The 18,132-nt window shown below is 47.2% G+C and overlaps 1 protein-coding gene and 1 pseudogene across 1 annotated transcript in view; both read right to left on the bottom strand.

Moving 5' to 3' along the window:
• The window catches only part of Mthfd1l (methylenetetrahydrofolate dehydrogenase (NADP+ dependent) 1 like), a 177,062-nt gene that overhangs the window by 42,798 nt on the left and 116,132 nt on the right, over nt 1-18,132 (bottom strand). Inside the window, exons 25-26 of the mRNA XM_050135766.1 lie at nt 7,850-7,957; nt 4,297-4,449 (exon numbers count right to left, since the gene is read on the bottom strand). Of these exons, the coding sequence (XP_049991723.1) occupies nt 4,297-4,449; nt 7,850-7,957 (261 nt within the window). The remainder of the gene's footprint in view (nt 1-4,296; nt 4,450-7,849; nt 7,958-18,132) is intronic.
• LOC126497853 (uncharacterized) lies at nt 6,349-6,492 on the bottom strand (annotated as a pseudogene).

The following is an 18,132-nucleotide window of genomic DNA, read 5'->3' as shown; positions in this document are numbered from 1 at the left end:
TCAAAAAAAAAAAAAAAGTTATAGGAAAAAGCTGCCTTCATGGACATCTGCTAAGAATTCAAGCTTGGCTGGATACCTCTCCACGCTGTTATGAGAATGTATCGCTGCTTAGGAAAGTTCTTTGAGAAGAAAGGAGCCTTTCACCCCTTAACACCCCGATACAGAATGTGAGGGGGCCCAGGACTAATTATCAGGGAGAAACCTCTTACGTCCCTTTTGCAGAAACATGGGACAGATCCAGACACCACCCTCAGAGCACATGTTCCATAGGGCCACTCTTTCTGGTTCCCCTGGTTCGAACCCAGCAGGACAGCTGCAGAACACCCCGCAGCCCCAACAGCCAAGCTACAGCCACAGGGACGGATCCCACATGCTGGGATGATCCGACTCTCCTGAAAGTGTCTAGCCCAAGCTAAATATTGTTCTAAGCCCTTATGGTTTATCATTTCCCCATTTATTGTATTTTCATATTATCAAAGTGATATATGCTGCCTCAGACTACGGGTTTGGTGTTGACTTTCTGGTCCTTTCTCTAAGGAGTTTGTCTTCCAACATTCCTTTACACATGTGGCTTACAAAGTAACATTTTCATGCCAGGTGGCCAACCAGGCTTTGTAAGTTAGAAACTAGAGACTGTACCCATGGTTGGACAATGAGCGCGGCTATTTTTTTCCCCTTTGGCATGGGATTATTTTCTGAGAAGTTGTACAGTCTCTTGGGTTTACTGGCTAGAGACCACTAGCTCTGGGGAAAAGAGCAGTTTGTAAAATGTGAGGTTGGGATCTTCTCTTCCTCCCGACCACAGACGCATGCCTTTGGCAAGTTACTTCTTTTCTTTTGATAATGCATTTAACTTTATTGTATGTGCATTGGTGTGAAGGTATCAGCTCCCCTGGAACTGGAGTTACAGACTGTTGTGAGTTGCCTTGTGGGTGCTGGGAATTGAACTCGGGTCCTCTGCAAGAGCAGTCAGTGCTCCTAACTTCTATGCCATCTCTCCATGTCTCAGAGAAAGATGTACTGAGTGGTGGAGGTGTACTGGCTGACAATATTATATTATTTCACAGTTTTCAATAATATACTGGGAAGAATATGTATGTATGTATGACACCATCCCAAAGACACAAGAACACACAGGAATGTGTTCTTTAAATTCTTTTATATTAATTAATTAATTTTGTGTGTGGGTGTGAGAGCGAACGCATGAGTGGAGCTCCGAGGACGACTTCTAGGCTCTCTCTCTCCACCATAAGGGTCCCTAGGACAACTCAAGTCATCAGTCTTGGCATCGAGCATCTTTATCCCTTCAGTTATCTTGCCGTCCAGGTTGCATTCTTACATAGAAACAAAGAAAGCTACTTTATAGGAAGAAATACGCAGCTACCCGAACACGTACGGAAACCACCACATCACCACAGCAAGATCTTCTGGTGCCTGCGAGCCAAGGCGTTTCTGTGGAAAAGGCCGGGGCAGTGTGAGACAGACTAGAGAAACTTCCACACTGAGTGACGCGTTGACCATCAGCAACTGATTGAGTCAATCAACACCAATGGAAGCCATGACCAGACAGAATGTTCTGTGACGGTTCCGCCACAGAAATACACGGGCTGGCCAGGTAAATAAAGGAAAGTGCAGGTATTTAAGCAGCTAAACTCTGGAAGGGATAAAGTAAACGTCATCTAGCATTTCTCCATGGGATTTCTTGACAGCAGTCGGACTGAACACAGTATTAGTCGAGGCTAGACTGGCTTATGCGTGATTCTTTGCTTTTAAACGTCAGCGTGCACAGCGTGCGATAGCAAAGGGCATGAAGGGAGTCTGCCTCCCTTCAGGACATATCAAGAGGGGACCTTTGTTCTAAAGCCCACAGCACTCTGTCCATACTGGCTTTCTTTAGCAAAGTCTGCTTACCAGAGGCCCACAGGGGCGGTCTGGGGTCTGGTTCCTCTCCAGGAAGTACATGGGCATGCAGGCTGGAGGGACTTAGCAGTGGCTTTTTGGCTAAGTGAGTGACTCAATCAATAAATAAATGCTATTGAAGAAGGGGGAACCTTTCTGATTGGGAGGCCTGGAGGGGGCAAACGCTCTGGCCTCTCTGATGAGAACTGACTAAGCACAACACTGATTCATTCTGCTAGAATTTTCCCACCTGCAGGAGCCAGTTCCCCCGGTGTCCCCATTCCTTCCCCTTAGTCATCCCACCAGGAAGTTATCACCGTGTTTCTCAAAGGGGTGAGGAAGGTTAGAAGCATTCCAGCAGCCCGTGGCAGGGCCCAGAGTAGGGTCAAAGAAAGTAAATTCAAGCCTTATTAGGAGATCCTGGCTTCCTTGGGGGAATTTGCCCAGCTTGCACGCAGCTTCCTGTGTTGTCAATGAAAGCAGCCTTCTCACCGCCTCCCAGTGACAGTGTTCTGCCTTCCAGGACTCCCTTTGCTCAGGCTCCACTTCCTTCCCGACTCCTCAGGCCTAATTGTGAGCGGACACTCCCTCTGTCCCTGAGAGGGGTCACAAGAGGAACTTCTGAGGCTGGGAGGCCAGATAACGGTACAGAGGGCTGCTCCAGGAAGCTCTGTGAGCTGTCCCTGCTCCAGGGCCAGTCACACACTCATTTATTAAGTCATCACGAGTCAAAGGGCCAGGCCCTGGGAACAGGCTGGGAGCAAAAGTGCATTCCCATTTTCCAGAACAGCTTAGGTCTTAGGCTGGCCGTGGAGGGGGAGGAAAGTGAGAGGACTCACTCACAGAACCATCTCCCTGGCTGTGGCTAAGTTTCTAAGAGGGGTGCAGACTTTTTCCTATATCCTGACAACCCTTCCAATGATCCAATACCAGACTCAATCCTGTCCCTGTCAATCTCCTGCCTTTCTGTGCCCATGGCTGGGTGCTCCCTCTGTCCCTTCCTCCTCTTTTTCTCTTTCCTTTTCCCTCTCTCACCAAAGACAAGGTCTCACTATGTAGATCTGGAACTCACTATACAGACTAGACTGGCCTCGAACCCCTCGAGATCTGTCTGCCTCTGTCTCCCCAGTACTGGGATTAAAGGCATGCGCCACTGGCTTCCCCCTTGTTCTTTACCTTACAATAGTGTGACTACCCAAAGCCACCCAGCTAAAATGCTTCCCTTTTAGGTGTGAATGTGAAATGCCTCTCAGAGGTTCATGTGTTTGAACACTTGGTCCCCATCTGAAGGAGCTGTCTGGAAGGTGAAGCCTCCCTGGGGGAAGTGGGTCCCTAGAGGCAGGACTTGAGGTTCAAAAGTCCAGGGCCAGTTATCTGTGACCAGCTGTCTTTCCTCCATCACGAGCTGTATGCGCTCCTTCTTAAACCATGACCCCAAATAATCAGGATGGTCCCCATCCTTCCTCCCACAACTTGCTTTCGTCACAGCAAAGAGATGGGCAAGGAAACCAGCCCTTGTGGCATCACCCGCTGCAGGTAGCCATCTTTACATGATGGCGTGGGTTTGCTTCCACAGTCCACATCTGTCTCTGCAGCTGCAGTGCCGACTCGAACCGCCTCTGGCGCCAGTTGACTTACCTCATCTCTTTGCACCTGGTTCTTTTCCCCTTAAGCTCTCTCCACAAGGAGCTGCAGCTGGTTTCCTAAAAAGCACACTGGAAGCAAACCCCACCCTGCGGCGGCAGCCCTAGCACAGACTAAGTGATAGCAAAATCCCTACAGATCATATGACCCCCGAGGCCCTGTACTGGCTCCATCACCCTTCTCAGCCTCTCACCACTTCCCGCCCTCTCAACCGGCATCTCCAGTCACACTAAACTACCTGGGCAAGGGACACCATGCTCTTTCGTGCCATTGGGACGACTTTCATTGTGTCTTCAGTGCCGAGGTCACGTCCTTTAATGAAGAACTAGCTGGTACGTCCTCCACTCCAAGGGCATTTCTATGCCAGCACGAGGTCCTGGCTAGGGTGAGCAGTAGCCCCAATTTCCCCACAGAGGCATAATATGTATGATAAGCTTGAGATGCAAACAACGTGAAAAAGTTTCTTAAGTCTGGCACTAGGCCACGCTACTGCTCAAACAGCCCATTGACTTCTGTCCCCGAAGGAAAACCACTTTATGCCTCTATGGATCCTGAACACACGATTTGAAGGTAGAAGAGCCTGGCCTGCAATGATGGAAGTGTTTTTTCACCCGGTTATGGGAGGAAGAGTGCTTAGAAAAATAGCAGATAATGCCAGTTCCTCTCCAGTGTACCATTGGTAGGGTTGGCAGAGTGTGATGAAGACATGACAGTCACATGGAACGAGGAAAGGCTTTGAAGCCTGGTACTCACCGTTCCCACCAAAGGGTAAATGAACCCAGCGCCAATGCTGGCCCGGACATCACTAATTGGCAGAATGAAATCCTTTGGCACCCCCTTTTTATCAGGCTCGTGAGACAGAGAAAGGTGGGTCTTTGCCATGCAGATGGGCAAGTTTCCAAAACCCTGTAAGAAAGAAAAGGCGCTGCATTCAGTGCCACAAATGCTGGTCCCTTGGCCTTCATCTGCATTTCACTCCCCCTGTGCAGCCACTGCATGCTGCTGCAGACTGGGCAGGGGCAGTGGGGCTGCTGCCACTTGCCGAGCGAGAAGCTGAGAATAAGAACTCGTGTGCTGATGGCCATGACTTCTTAGGGTGTGAGGTCTACTCTGGAGGTTCTCCTAAAGAGGAGGCACTTGCACACTTGTGTGTGTGTGTCTGTGTGAGTGTGCCCACGCGCGTGTGTAAGCAAGGCTATTTTTAGGCCCAGCAGCGGAACAGTTGTAGAAAGCTTTTTCCAGGGCTATTAATATCCAGGAAAGAGAAAGGTAATACAGAACACGGCTCCTAATGAGGCTCTTAGTCCCATTGTTCCGTCCTTCTTGGAGGCTGCTGGGAAGCAAAGGGCCCTTTGTGCTGGCCTATGAATCATGGCCACTTGATCTGTGATTACATTATAGGAACGAAGATGAGGTCACTTCAGAAGCTGCTTCCGTTTCTAAGGACCCAAGTCTGTGCCTGACCCAGAATTCCAAAGGTGAAAGGGGAGGAAGTCACGTGCTGCAGCTCACAAAAAGGACAGTGTGTGGGAAGGGTGGGTGACGAAGCAGCACACAGCGTTCCTTCAGAGGCCTCGCACTGATGAACTGCAACCACACACTCGCCACTCACTTTTAAGGAATACTCCCGTGGTAGACAGACGGATGACAGAGTGCAATTACTTATGAGTCAACCGAAAACTATCTAGAACATTTCAGAGTATTATCAATTGCGGGTGTGTGTGTGTGTGGGGGTGCTGTGTTTTTGAAACCCCTACTTTTACGTACTAATGAGAATCTTGGTGAGGAAAAAAAAACACCATAATTGGTGGGCAGAATTTCGATTTTATGGAATGGTTAAGTTTTGAAATAATTCCTATGAAATAAGATATTATATATAGCCTCTGAATATTTACTAGTAGAAAAATTTTTAAAAAAATCCTGTCAACAGATTGTATCATAGAAATATTTTGCAATGGGGAAGAAGCGGAAATTTTTGAATGGAAAAATATATAAATAAATAATATTAGAATAGATCAAAGTTCTTAGCATTGAAAGCTCACGGGAAAACTGCCCCAAACTTGATGACAATGACTTCACTCAGCTGTTTGTATAGAAGCGAAAGAATAAGTACAGATTATCAGAGTGCAGAGCGAGGACCAGCAATCCTTTACCGTCTATTGGGGGTGAGGTTTTCGGAGAGCCGAGGTTGTTAGTGGGGCTGATCGTTAACACACTATGTAGCTAAGAATGATCCTGAACTTCCTGCTTCTACCCTCCACAGTCTGTGATTACAGGTTTTCACTCCAAACCCAGTTTACAGAGTGCTATGTTCTGGACCATAGCACAGTCACTGAGTCTGGGAATCCTTTTTATAAATAAAGAAAAGCTCAGGGACCAGAGAGATGGTTCAGTGAGTAAAAACATTTACGCTTGCAAGCGTGAGGACCTGAGTTCAAATCCCTAGCATCCACGTGAGAATCAGGACATGGCTATGCATGCCTGTAACTCCAGCATGACAGGGGTGAGGTACATCCTGAAACTCTGCTGGCTAGTAGCCCAGCCAAAAGTGTTAGCTTTTCAGTGAGAGAGCCTACGTCAAGGCAGTAGGTAGAACACGACAGAAGAAAGCACAGGCATTCTGGTTTCTACAGGTTTATGCACAGCTGTGCAAACTCATACATTCACATGTGTGTAAAACATACACTCTCTCTCACACACACAAAGCTGGGGCCAAGAATGTAGTTCAGTGTCAAAAATTAGGAAAAAAAAAATAGCCAAGAGAATACGTTTGCAAACGTCAAGGAAAAAGGATTTTTCCACCTTCAGGGGAGAGTGTGAACACAGTCCCCAACTAAAAATTATGCAGTTGGGTTTCCTGCATTTGGAGGAATTCAGGGGTCAGCATGCCTAAAATGCACTGGAAAAACGATGTTCGTGATCGTGGTATCTCCCCTGCCAGGTAAGTACATATTTATTTTATTGAGACAGGGTTTCTCTTTGTAGTCCTGTTGGCCTCGAACTCAGAAATCACCTGCCTCTTCCTGCTGAGTGCTAGGATTAAAGGCATGTGCCCCCACCACCCGACTGGAAAAAATGATTTTTATCAAACCCCACAGAAACAACCTGGCATTGATAGGATAGTATCTAACAAAATACCAAGCGTATTTATAAATAGGATAAGGGAGTTGGAGGGAAAAAGTCAATACTGTTACTTGTAATAAATATAGCGACCCTGACAGCAAATGTCTGAAATGCTGACTTCTATGGAATCTTTAATTCCTAAGGACAGTCCTAAAACTAAGCTAATAAACCACCTGCATAAAAATATCACCAAAAACGCCCGTCCTGTTCACCTCACTGGCGGGACGCAAGCATTTTTAAGATAGTAGAGCCCCACAATGAGGAGAAAATGCTGGAAAAAAATCAAATACTGATGACCCCCGCCCTGCCACCTACCAAAGGAACACTTTCCAATACTTCTGGCTGAGTGAACAGGATGACACCCATATGACTTACCCCAGTAGGGATGGAGCCCAGTGCTGACTAAGCACAGAAGCCAGTCCCTGGGTTCCATCCCCAGCACTGCAAACCAGAAAGCCACAGTTTTAATCAGAGTCAAGATGCCCAAGTCAGAGGCTAAATGCCCTAACCATGATGTGTTAGCTAGCCAACAGGACCTGAAGGCCCTAACCATGATGCGTTAGCTAGCCAACAGGACCTGAATGCCCTAACCTTGCTTGATACGTTAGCTAGCTAGCCAACAGGACCTGAATACCCTAACCATGATGCGTTAGCTAGCCAGCAGGACCTGAATGCCCTAACCATGATGCGTTAGCTAGCCAACAGGACCTAAATGCCCTAACCATGATGTCTTAGCTGGCCAACAGGACCTGAATGCCCTAACCATGATGCAGTAGCTAGCCAGCAGGACCTGAATGCCCTAACAATGATACGTTAGCTAGCCAACAGGACCTGAATGCCCTAACCATGATGCGGTAGCTAGCCAGCAGGACCTGAACGCCCTAACCATGATGCGGTAGCTAGCCAACAGGACCTGAATGCCCTAACCATGATGCGGTAGCTAGCCAGCAGGACCTGAACGCCCTAACCATGATGCGGTAGCTAGCCAACAGGACCTGAATGCCCTAACCATGATGCGGTAGCTAGCCAGCAGGACCTATGTTACTACTTTAATCTCTGATGCTCCTCAGACAACTTGATGGGGTTTAATTACGAGACAGAAATTACCTGTCCTCAAATCAAGGAGTGCGTTTTTAGAGTGCAAGGCAGAGACCCCCACTCAAAGTACAGGAACCTTGTTTACCTGTTGCGTATAGCGATCGATTTTGGATTGCGCCTCAGGAGACAGCTCAATGTCCTTGGCTCCATAAACAGCCTGGGCAATGGTTCTTATCTTCTCCACGATCGGGAGCTGCGGAAACAGGAATGACAACAGAATCATTGGCCTTAACATGGCTGAGGAACTAAGGGAAAGCTTGCTGGAATTTTAGATTTTGACGCCTCCCCCCGACCCCCAACAAGCATAGCACCCCAAACTAGGTATCTTTTATCCTTCAGTCACCAAGGCACTGAAACACTCACATCAGAAGTCAGCTAGCAGGAAGTCAGGATATTTAGCCAACAAAAGGGCTGCCAACCTAGTTAGCAGTTTCAATCCATTTCAACATTAAAAATAATGGTTTATGTAATTAAAAGCATTACTAAAAACAAGCGGGTGTCGCAGACATTTTAAGTGCCGACGTGACCGGGTGCTTCACTGGAAAGCCAGACATGGACTCTCCTGTCACATTAGATAACTCTCTGAGATCAAGTGGCATGGGAGACACTTTGAGAAGACCAGATACTGGCAAATGATGCCAGGTGTAAGTGACATGTGCCCTCAATCCCAGCACCTGGAAGGCTGAGGGGGGACTGCAAGTTTTAGGCCAACCTGGACAATATAGTGAGGCTATCTCACAGACCCCCAAACCCTAAACAACAAGCACAAAAACCCTACAATAACATTCCCCATGACTCCCTCCAAACAAACAACCAATGAATCACCCACAACAAAATAAAAGCAAAGTGAAAGATACCAGTAAATCAATGTGTGCGTGACGTTGTCTACAAAACTCTAGACAGAAACCCTGGATGTAACCTGCTGGAAGGATGGCCTCACCCATTGAGCAGGTGACTCATGGACCACTCACGGCAAGGGCATATGGTGTATAACACAGGTAGGAGAGTTATCCAATCAAGACAAAACAAAACCCAGTACTTGCCACTTTTCCAACCCTTGATAGAGCCACAAACTGCTCAGAACCAGTACTGCAGAATGTATTATTGTCTAGTTCTGTTGTCTGGGACTTAAATATTGGACATTTAGCAAAGGAAGCGTAAACTGCCCCCTTCCCAGACAGGTTCCCACTATGTGGTCCTTGCTGGGTTGGTAACTTGTTCTGCAGACCAGGCCTTCATCTCACAGAGCTCGGCCTGCCTCTGTTTCCCGAGAGCTGGGATGAAAGTCACAAGACACCACGCCCAGCAGGTGTAAGTGTTCACTGAAGGATTCAGAAAGGACCACAAACAAGAGGCAAAGGCTGTGTACGTGAATGAATGATCCAGTGCTGTGCACACATCAGCTCTTTATGACTTAATCAGTTCAATGCAATTCCAATGAAAATCCCAAGAGCACCCGGGATTTTAGGATGTGGCCAATGAGTTCTAAAGATGCACATGGAAGAAAGAGCCATGGCACAAATCAAGTATCGATAACACTATAAAACCATATTCATCCATTTCTTGTGCTATCCACACAGGAATAGAGGAATTAGTCCATGAAAGAGAAGAACGGATTCTGATAGGCATCTCTGCAGGTACGAGGTAGTACATAACAGAAAGAGAGAGGGTTGGCGACCCAGCAGACTTCTGACTCGAAAGAATTAAAATTAGATTCATACCAGCCTGCCTCCCTGCAACAATTTCAATATGGAACAGAGGCCTCAACGTGAAAACCAAAGCTCTAAATATCACAGGATTTGTCTTCCCAACACAGGGGGAAATTTCATAAACATGGCAACAACAGAACAGCCTAAAGTTGGCCATGGGTCCTGCATGTCTGTGCTCCTAGCATTTGGGAGGTATAGGGAGAAGGATCAGGTGGCTCAGGCCAGCCTTGGCTACATGAGTTCAAGTATAGACTAGGCTATATGAAACCCTTTCAACTCACATACACTTACATACCCACACCAAGGCACTCCACATATAATAAGCCAGAAAAGAAATGATTTATGGATCCTTACATCCCCCCCCCCTCCCCGGGGGCTGGAGGGATGATTCCCTGAGGACCTGGGTTTCATTCCCAGCACACATATGGTGGCTCACAAACCACCTGTAACTCTAGTCCCAGAGGATAAGGCATCGTCTTCTGGCCTCTGAGAGTGCCGGGCAAGCATACGATACACAGACATACATATAGACAAAATAACCATACACATAAAATAAATAAAATTAAAACAAAAAATATGTTTTTTTCTGAGACAGGGTGATTTAGCCTCCTGAACACTGGGATTATGGGTATGCACCACTATGCTCAGCAACTTCTGAATTTAAAAATATAAATCTTTGAAAGTCAAAGGATAAGAGAGAAGATAAGTATTTGAATAGTTTACAAGCTAAAAGATTAGTATTATAAAATGAATTTTGAATACTTAATAATGGGGAAAAACCAATAACCACATGAAAAGTAGTCTCAGTGGTAATCAAGAGAATAACTAATAAAATGATTTAAAAAAAAACCAAAACCCTAACTCACGAGCTGGGGAAACGGCTCTGTGGGTGAAACGCTTGCTGTACAAGTGTGAGGACCTGAGTTCGGATCCCGCACTCTCATAACCATGGCTTTGATGCACTGGGGAGGAGGAAACGGGCTCACCTTACAGCCCAGACAAGGGGGCAAGAATCGCTTCAGGCAAAGAATGCTTCCAAACCCAAGGCAGAGGGCTGCCATAATGACTCAGCAGGTAAATAACCTGAGTTTGATCCTTAGGACCCACACAGTGGAAGGAGAGAACTGATTTCCACCAGCTGCCTCCTGACTTCCACCCACTGTGGTTTGTGGGTATACTAATGCTGGAAACACACCAGCGGGAGACTCTGGCCTCCAAGTGCTCATGCACGCGTGAGCACACCTGCACACACTTGTACACACCTGTGCGTGTAACTCCCTCCCCATCTCCCTCCTACTCTCATCTAAAAAACCAACCACAGGCATAACAACCAGAAATAAGATCTCCGATTCCTACTCGTGAAATGTCAAGTGCAGGCGAAGAGGCAGGAAGCCACACGCAGGCGCCTCAGCTGTGGGGGAGGGGCTAGCTGTCTCATCTCTGGAAGCTCCCTGACTTCTCCTTTATTTTGAACAGTCCCTACTACAGCTCCCACTTCCCACAACACATACCCAGGTGAGAAAAAGCCCTGCGCCACAGCACGGCACGTTCTGCTCATAGACACACTGACCAAGGAATTTCAGTATCTGCACCAACCGATGTCATTGGAACCATTGTGATCCCTGCCTTCTTGCTTCCGAGATGGGCCATGAAATCTCTTTCCCTGGTCTCTTCAAACATCAAAATCTCCGATGCTCTCAGGGCTATCTCATTGGTCTCCTTTCCTACAAAGCCTTTAGGGACAGGCTTAGTAGTACCAGGCAGCATTCTTTGCATTGTGGACAAGAGCACCCACAGCTGCTCTTTCCTGGCTGGAGGGTCTGCTGGCTAGGCTCATGCTGCCTCAGAGTGTAATGATGGATTTGGAGGTCCTACGGATGGATTCAAGCGGCTGAATGTAAATCCAATCCTAAAATCTCCTGGCTGACAAGGTGCCTTTAACAAACCATGGGATATGTGAAATCATATGAGAACTTCCTTGCTGAAAAGGGATAACCAATTGCTTCCCAGCAAGGCAGGATGTGAATCAAGAGCTAGAAGCCAGAGGGAAATTGTTTCTGTCCCCGCGTCTAAGGAGGAACTGCTGTTTGCACAGCTGCCCCTTAAGCGTAGACTTGAGCATTCCAGGAGAACTCGGTACGAATACAAGAGATGCAGGGATGTTGCAGAACGAGCTATGGCACAATGTGAAGTTGAGGCTGGGCTAGAGATAACCGAGGGCAATGTTGCTTTTCAGCATTGGGAACTGAACAAAGGGCTTTGTTGACCCGATGCAAGTGCTTTACCATTGAGCTGTATTCTCTTAGCCTTCCTTTTACTTTTTTTCCCTTTTCATTTTGAGACAGGGTTTCAGCAAATTGCTCCAGCTGGCCTTGAACTCACGCTAGCCTTGCACTTGCAAGCTCCCTGCCTCGGCTTCCTGAGTAGCTGGGATGAAAGGACTAGGCCACGAAGCCCAACACAACTTCTAACATACGAAACTCAGAGCTCCAGTCAGTTGAAGAATAAAGTTGGGTGGTGACGTCTTTGAGGTCAAGGGCTGGAGCAGGTACTTTTATTATTGTGACCAAGGGTCTAGGATGAAGCGACTTCAGGGAGGGTCCATTGGCTTGCAGTCTACGGGCACACATTCCCCCATTGCAGGAACGGACAGTGACGGAATGTGAGGCAGCTGGTCACCTCGCATCTGCTGCCAGGAAACATGGGGCGCCAAATGACAGCAGCCAGCTTACTTCCTCCTTATTACCCAGTCTGGGATGCCAGTCCATGGGACGGTGTCACCCACATTTAGAGTAAGTCTTCTCACCACAGTTTGTCCAGTCTAGAAACTCCCTCACAGACATGCCCGGGGGTTTGTCTCCTAGGCGATTCTAGATCTTGGCAAGGGGACAATGTTAGCAATCACAAGAAACATCTATTTACCCAAAGGTTACTCCAGCCTTTGGAGTGGAGTTACCCCCATAGACCAGTGAACAAATGACTATAAATTTCCTGTCATCTAAGCACAAACTCCTGGTGCTACAGGAGTTACAGAAGGTACAGGAAAGTGTGGGATATTCCTTTACATTGTGTAAATATATGTCACTGTGATTAGTTTAATAAAGAAGCTGACTGGCCAATAGCTGGATGGGATAAGGTTAGGCAGGAGAAGGAGACTAAGAACATTGAGAAGTCAGAGCGGAGTCAGAAAAGTCACCAGCCAGACAGGGAGAGGAGACAGGAAGTAAGATGAAAGAGAACTAATGCCATTTGGCAGAATGTAGATTAATATAAATGGGCTAATTCAAGTTGAAGAGCTAGTTACTAATAAGCCTGAGCTATCGGCCAAGCACTTATAATTAGTAATAAGTCTCTGAGTGGTTATTTAACAAGTAGCAGGTGGAACAGAGCTGACTAAAAATTCTACTGACAGGAACGCTCAGATGGCAGGGTAATTGTGACAGGGGATTTGGTACACGAACCTTTGATCTCGCTGTCTGCATGGCACATCATCAAGCAAGGAAACACTTGTTCCTGTCACTGCTGAAGCTACTGCAATCTCCTCTGATGGTCAGCAACAGCAAGGGGCCAGTGACAAGCTCAGCAGGTAAAGGTACTTGCCAACAAGTAGTAGAAAGAGAGAACGGACTCTTGAAAACTGTTCTCTGTCCTCCACATATGTGACATAGCACACACCACCACTCCAAAATAAACGGAAATTTAACGAGATACTAGAAGATCTTTCTAGCAGGAAAGAATCTGCTGAGGAAGCAGAAGGACCAGAGAAAATCAGTCGACAGGAGCCCTGGTCCTGAATCAGACAACCCAGCTCCTGAGCATCTCTCCACTCCAGCCAGGCTTCAGATGTGGCCTCTCCCAGGACCACTCCAACCTCTTGTGGACACAAGGGAGAGCATCATTTTGCCAATGACTCATCTCTCTTTGTTAGTGTTTACTGGAAAGAGCATTGGGACTATGGAGCCAGGGCCCAGGCTGCCTTTGTAAGCTCTACTAAGCAGGACTCCCACAGAGCCCACAGTGGGTGGAAAAACAGAAGGGTTGAGCAATGGGCAGCGTGGCCTCCTATGGTTCTCGCTGTCCCAGCTGCATGGCTCTCAGCAGGTACTCCAACCCACTGAGCAGGAAGCTCCGCCAAGGTTCTGAGGGGCTTCTACTGTGGCATTTTGCAAGTAAATATAAATATCTCGGTTAACTTGTTGCTTAGGGGTCGTGTGAAAATTGCCCCATGTGTGTTTCTCCCTCCACCGTGGGTAATCTGCACATTCGACTGTGGTAATCTATGTACTCTACGCCTTCAGTGAAGGAGCTTCCTATTCTTTTTCTGCTTGGTTGTGAAGAGAAGTACAAACCTTGGGGGCAAGCGCAGTCTAGTGAGCTTTACCTGAACTTGGGATTTACGTAAGCCGCTTTGGGGAAAAACACAGCTTTTTATAGAAACAAATAAAACGATAAAAGAGGCCGTGTTTACGCGTTTATCAGCACTGGCATTCCCTCGACCATGTACACAGGGATGAAGCTGTTTATTCCCTCACCCTGATACGCCTAGTGTCTAGCAGAATGGCTTACACACAGCAGGCCTTGCCCGAGCCTGTGCTGAAGAAGCAAAGAACCATCCACGGCAAGAACTTCCACAATGTCAAGGCATCGCACACAAGTTCTGGGGACTTTCTGGGCGAGCATTCCTGATGGAGTGCAGACGATGGCGCAGTAAACAAATGCGACGGGAGACAGTGTGCAATCAAGGCTCTGCGTAAACAAGAAGAAGTCAGGAGGTGGCAGGCTACATGGAAAGCTTGGAGATCTGCAAAAGCTGGCAAGACATTAAAGGGGACGTTTAAGGGTGTAGTTTGGTCGGGGGAGCTCTTGCCTAGCGTGCACAAGGCTCTGGGGTTGATCCCTAGTGTGGAAAAACAAAACAAGTTGAACAGTGCCTTGAAGGAAAAACAAGAAAGATCTCAACAAGCAAAGGAGAAAAACAAAACTCATTCTACATGAAGAAGAAGGTAGAAGCCTCGGCCTAACCATCCATCCAGGCCTAGTGACGTCATGGATCTCAAAGAACTCACTACCTCCCACTACCTCCACTTTAGCAAGTTCCTAACTCTACTCTAAAGCTTATTCTTTGTTTTTGTTTTGTTTTTCCGACACAGGGTTTGTCTGTGAAGCCTTAGCTGTAATTGCATGTAATTGCATTAGCTGTTTGTCTTTGTAATTCAGACTGGCCTCAAACTCACAGAAATCCATCTGTTTCAGCTTCCTAAGTGCTGGGATTAAAGGTGTGCGCCACCACTACCCGGCTCTTAAAACTACACAGGTGAGTGTAGTTCTTAGCCCTCATCAAAGAAGGTCCTCTTTACAGCAAAAGGAGAACATCAGAAAACAACTGGTCACAACACAGAGATGAATGTATTATGGATTAATGAATTACTTAAGGGAGCAATCTTCCAGCCCCAACCGGTAAACCTACAATACAACTCCAGCCTGCACAGAAGGTTCAGGAAGCATCACAGAAGAGCAAGCAGGTAGAAAGATTGTCAGAGCCAGATTAAGTCATTTGCTGTAAGACCGTATCTCCTCAAAAGGGCTGCCCAAGCCAGACCTGAACAACGACAACATCAACAGAAACACGCATGTGGCAAGGGAGACCTCAGGGGTCTCACCAGTAGACAAAGAACGCAGCCAACTGTTGACAACTGAGATGAGAATTAGCTTCTCCCAGAGATAAGCCCAACACGAATTGCTCAGCCAGGAAATCATATACACACAAGCCACAAAAATGGACTCAGCAGGTTGAATTTATATAGTTATGAATTCCCCTATACGTATCAACAATAATCAAAGCAAAAGAGACCATTGATTTGAGAAGGAGTAAGAGGAGCACAGACTGGGTGAGAGGAAAAAGGCAAACGGTAGACATGATGTAAAAATGTTAATTAATTTTTTTTTAAAGCACCAAATGCAGGGTGATGGTGCACACCTTTAATCCCGGCACTCGGGAGGTAAAGGTAGGCAGATCGGCAGATCTCTGTGAGTTCGAGGTCAGCCTGAATCACAAAGAGCTCCAGGACAGCCAAGGTAACACAAAGAAACCCTGCCTGGACAAACCAAAAGGGCACTAAATAAAGTGAAGTAGGATAAGGTTTAAAACCGAAGCTGCCAGAAATAACAAGGTAAAAGGGCTTCGTGGGGCTGGGGAGCTGTCTCAGTGGATAAGAGCTCTTGCTGAGCAACCATGAAGACCTGAGTTCAAATCTCCAACAGCCATGTAAGAAGCTCAGTGCTATGAACGGCAGGGGGTTTGCTGGCTGCCAGACTCAGGTTCAGTGCGAGACCCTCTCCCAATGGAATAAAGTGATGAAGTGGGATGCTTAGTGTTCTAACCTGTGACCTCTAAGTGCACACAGGTATACACACCCCACCCCCAACACACGTGGGTATACACGCACGCATCTGCACGGGGTGGAGGGGAGAGGACAAAACCAAAACAAACCAATGTCTTACAAATGTGACATTTCCGCTCACTTGGAGATCAGGTGCTAAGGGCAGCAGCTTAAAGAAATCTCTTTTGAGTGACGAAAACACCACCTAGCATTCTACCACCCACCCCTGGCCGTATCTTAGCAAGCCCACATGGTCGCCGCTTCAGCTCGGCACCAAATAAAGTCATCGGTATGCATCCTGACACGCTGAATAAAAAATAGCCTTCTCTTGTTTCAGCTCCCAGGTCACGGAGCTAAAGCACACAGGCTCACCATTTTTATTCCGTGATAATGGAATAATGCATTTTGATGTCCATAAAATATTGAAAGGGAAGGATCAATTAATAACTTATAGGCGGAATATGAATCTCCATGTTCATGTTAATTACTTCAGCTCGTGGTTTGTATCTGAAGTAGAGCGTTGATTTTAAATGACACGCACGTAGTTTGGCCAACACCCTTTCTAGTGATTCAGACAGACATACAACTGGAAACTGTCCACGTTCATTCACACTGACCAGACCACACAGGTACAAGGGCTGCACGGCACTCGTACCGCCTGGTGTCCCGGGAGCAGCTGTCACTGTTCCTGCGACCATCAGGGCTCTGCATCTCGGACACAAGCCATACTTTGCGCCAGAGGCTAGCCCATCTGAGCTACCAAGTGGGTGGGCTTATATTTCCTGGACCCCAGGCACCCTATCCTGAGCAGTGGGTTCACTTCGGAACCCCTGAGAAACCTCGTCCTTCTAAGGAAGGCAACTGCAGCATGCCAAGGAGAGCAATGGGATCTGGGAAGTGAGCAAATGTCTCACTGTTAGGAGAGCTGCAGTCACCAAAGAAAAACATTGCAAATAAGGGGTTCCCGAGGGTAATTTCTGGTTATTCTCAAACAGAACTCGGCAGGGACTACCCACACTTATTTCCCCCTCTTTGGTTTTATTATTATTATTATTATTATTATTTTTAATCTTGAACTTCTAACCCTCTTGCCTCAGCTTCCCCAGTGCTGGGATTACAGATGTGTACTACCATGCCCAGCTTGCTCATGTATTTCCATGTTGTATCTTGTACTTTCTGTCTCACAGATCTGACTGTGAAACATATGTGTTTCCTAAGAGCAATGGGAACAAACACAAGGCATGGCTTCAGTTCCCTTTCATGAGCAAGGAGCCTGTGCACGCGGGTGCGACTTTCCTCACCATGCCGCAAAGCTAGTTCATGTCTACTGACATGTGCTTCCGGGAAGAACACCCGGGCTTCAAGACTAAACGTCTCCTTCAAGAATAAGGCGTGGGCTGGAATGACATCTTAGCTCCCCAAGAGCTTTCTTAAAGGCACGAAGGCCTGAGTCTGATCCTTCTGAACCTACATAAAAAAGACAGGCGTGGCGGCACACATGCAGTACCAGCCCTGGGGAGGAGAAAAGCGGTGGGTTCTTGGGGCTTGTCGGCCAGCTCCTTTGAGAGCTGATGGATGTCAGAAACTTATTCATATTCAGGTTTTATTTCCCTGAGACAGGGTGGGTGGTGGTGCACATCTTTAATCCCAGCACTCAGGAGGCAGAGGCAGGTAGATCTCTGTGAGTTCGAGGCCAGCCTGGTCTACAGAGTGAGTTCCAGAACAGTCAGGGCTACACACAGAAACCCTGTCTTAAAAAGCTAAAGTCCAAACCAAACCAAACCAACCAACCAACCAACCAACCAACCAAACAAACAAAAAACTAAAACCAAACCAAACCAAACAACCAAAAAAGATTGGAGATCAACTTTGAATTCCTGATGCCCCACTTCTACCGCTTGGGTCCATGGGGTTGAACCTAGGTCATCAGGCTTGGCAGCAAGTACTTTTACTGGATAAGCCATCTCCCTGAGCCCCCCCCCCCATTGATATTGACTCACAACCCAGAATATTCTAGTCCCCCATTCGTCAAGTGACCTTGCCATGATAAATCCATTCTGCACTAACCATCACAATTCCTCCTTAAGTCCTACATGTCAAAGATGCCTCTCCTCTAGCAGGGATTCTGTGCCTATCCCATTTCTGCCACCTCTGTCAGTGACAGAGTCTCTGTCCCCTCAAGCTGCAGGTCCCTTCCCCTCCCTCAAATATTCTTCTGCACACAGTTCCTGGAGCTGAAGATCAAAGCCGGATGCTGATCTTTTATCTCAGTTGGACTC

The sequence above is a fragment of the Alexandromys fortis genome, unplaced genomic scaffold (genome assembly GCF_014885135.2).
Source record: "Alexandromys fortis isolate MF-2015 unplaced genomic scaffold, M_Fortis_MF-2015_v1.1 scaffold_23, whole genome shotgun sequence".
Taxonomy (NCBI): Eukaryota; Metazoa; Chordata; class Mammalia; order Rodentia; family Cricetidae; genus Alexandromys; species Alexandromys fortis.
This window is presented reverse-complemented; position numbering and strand designations above follow the sequence as displayed.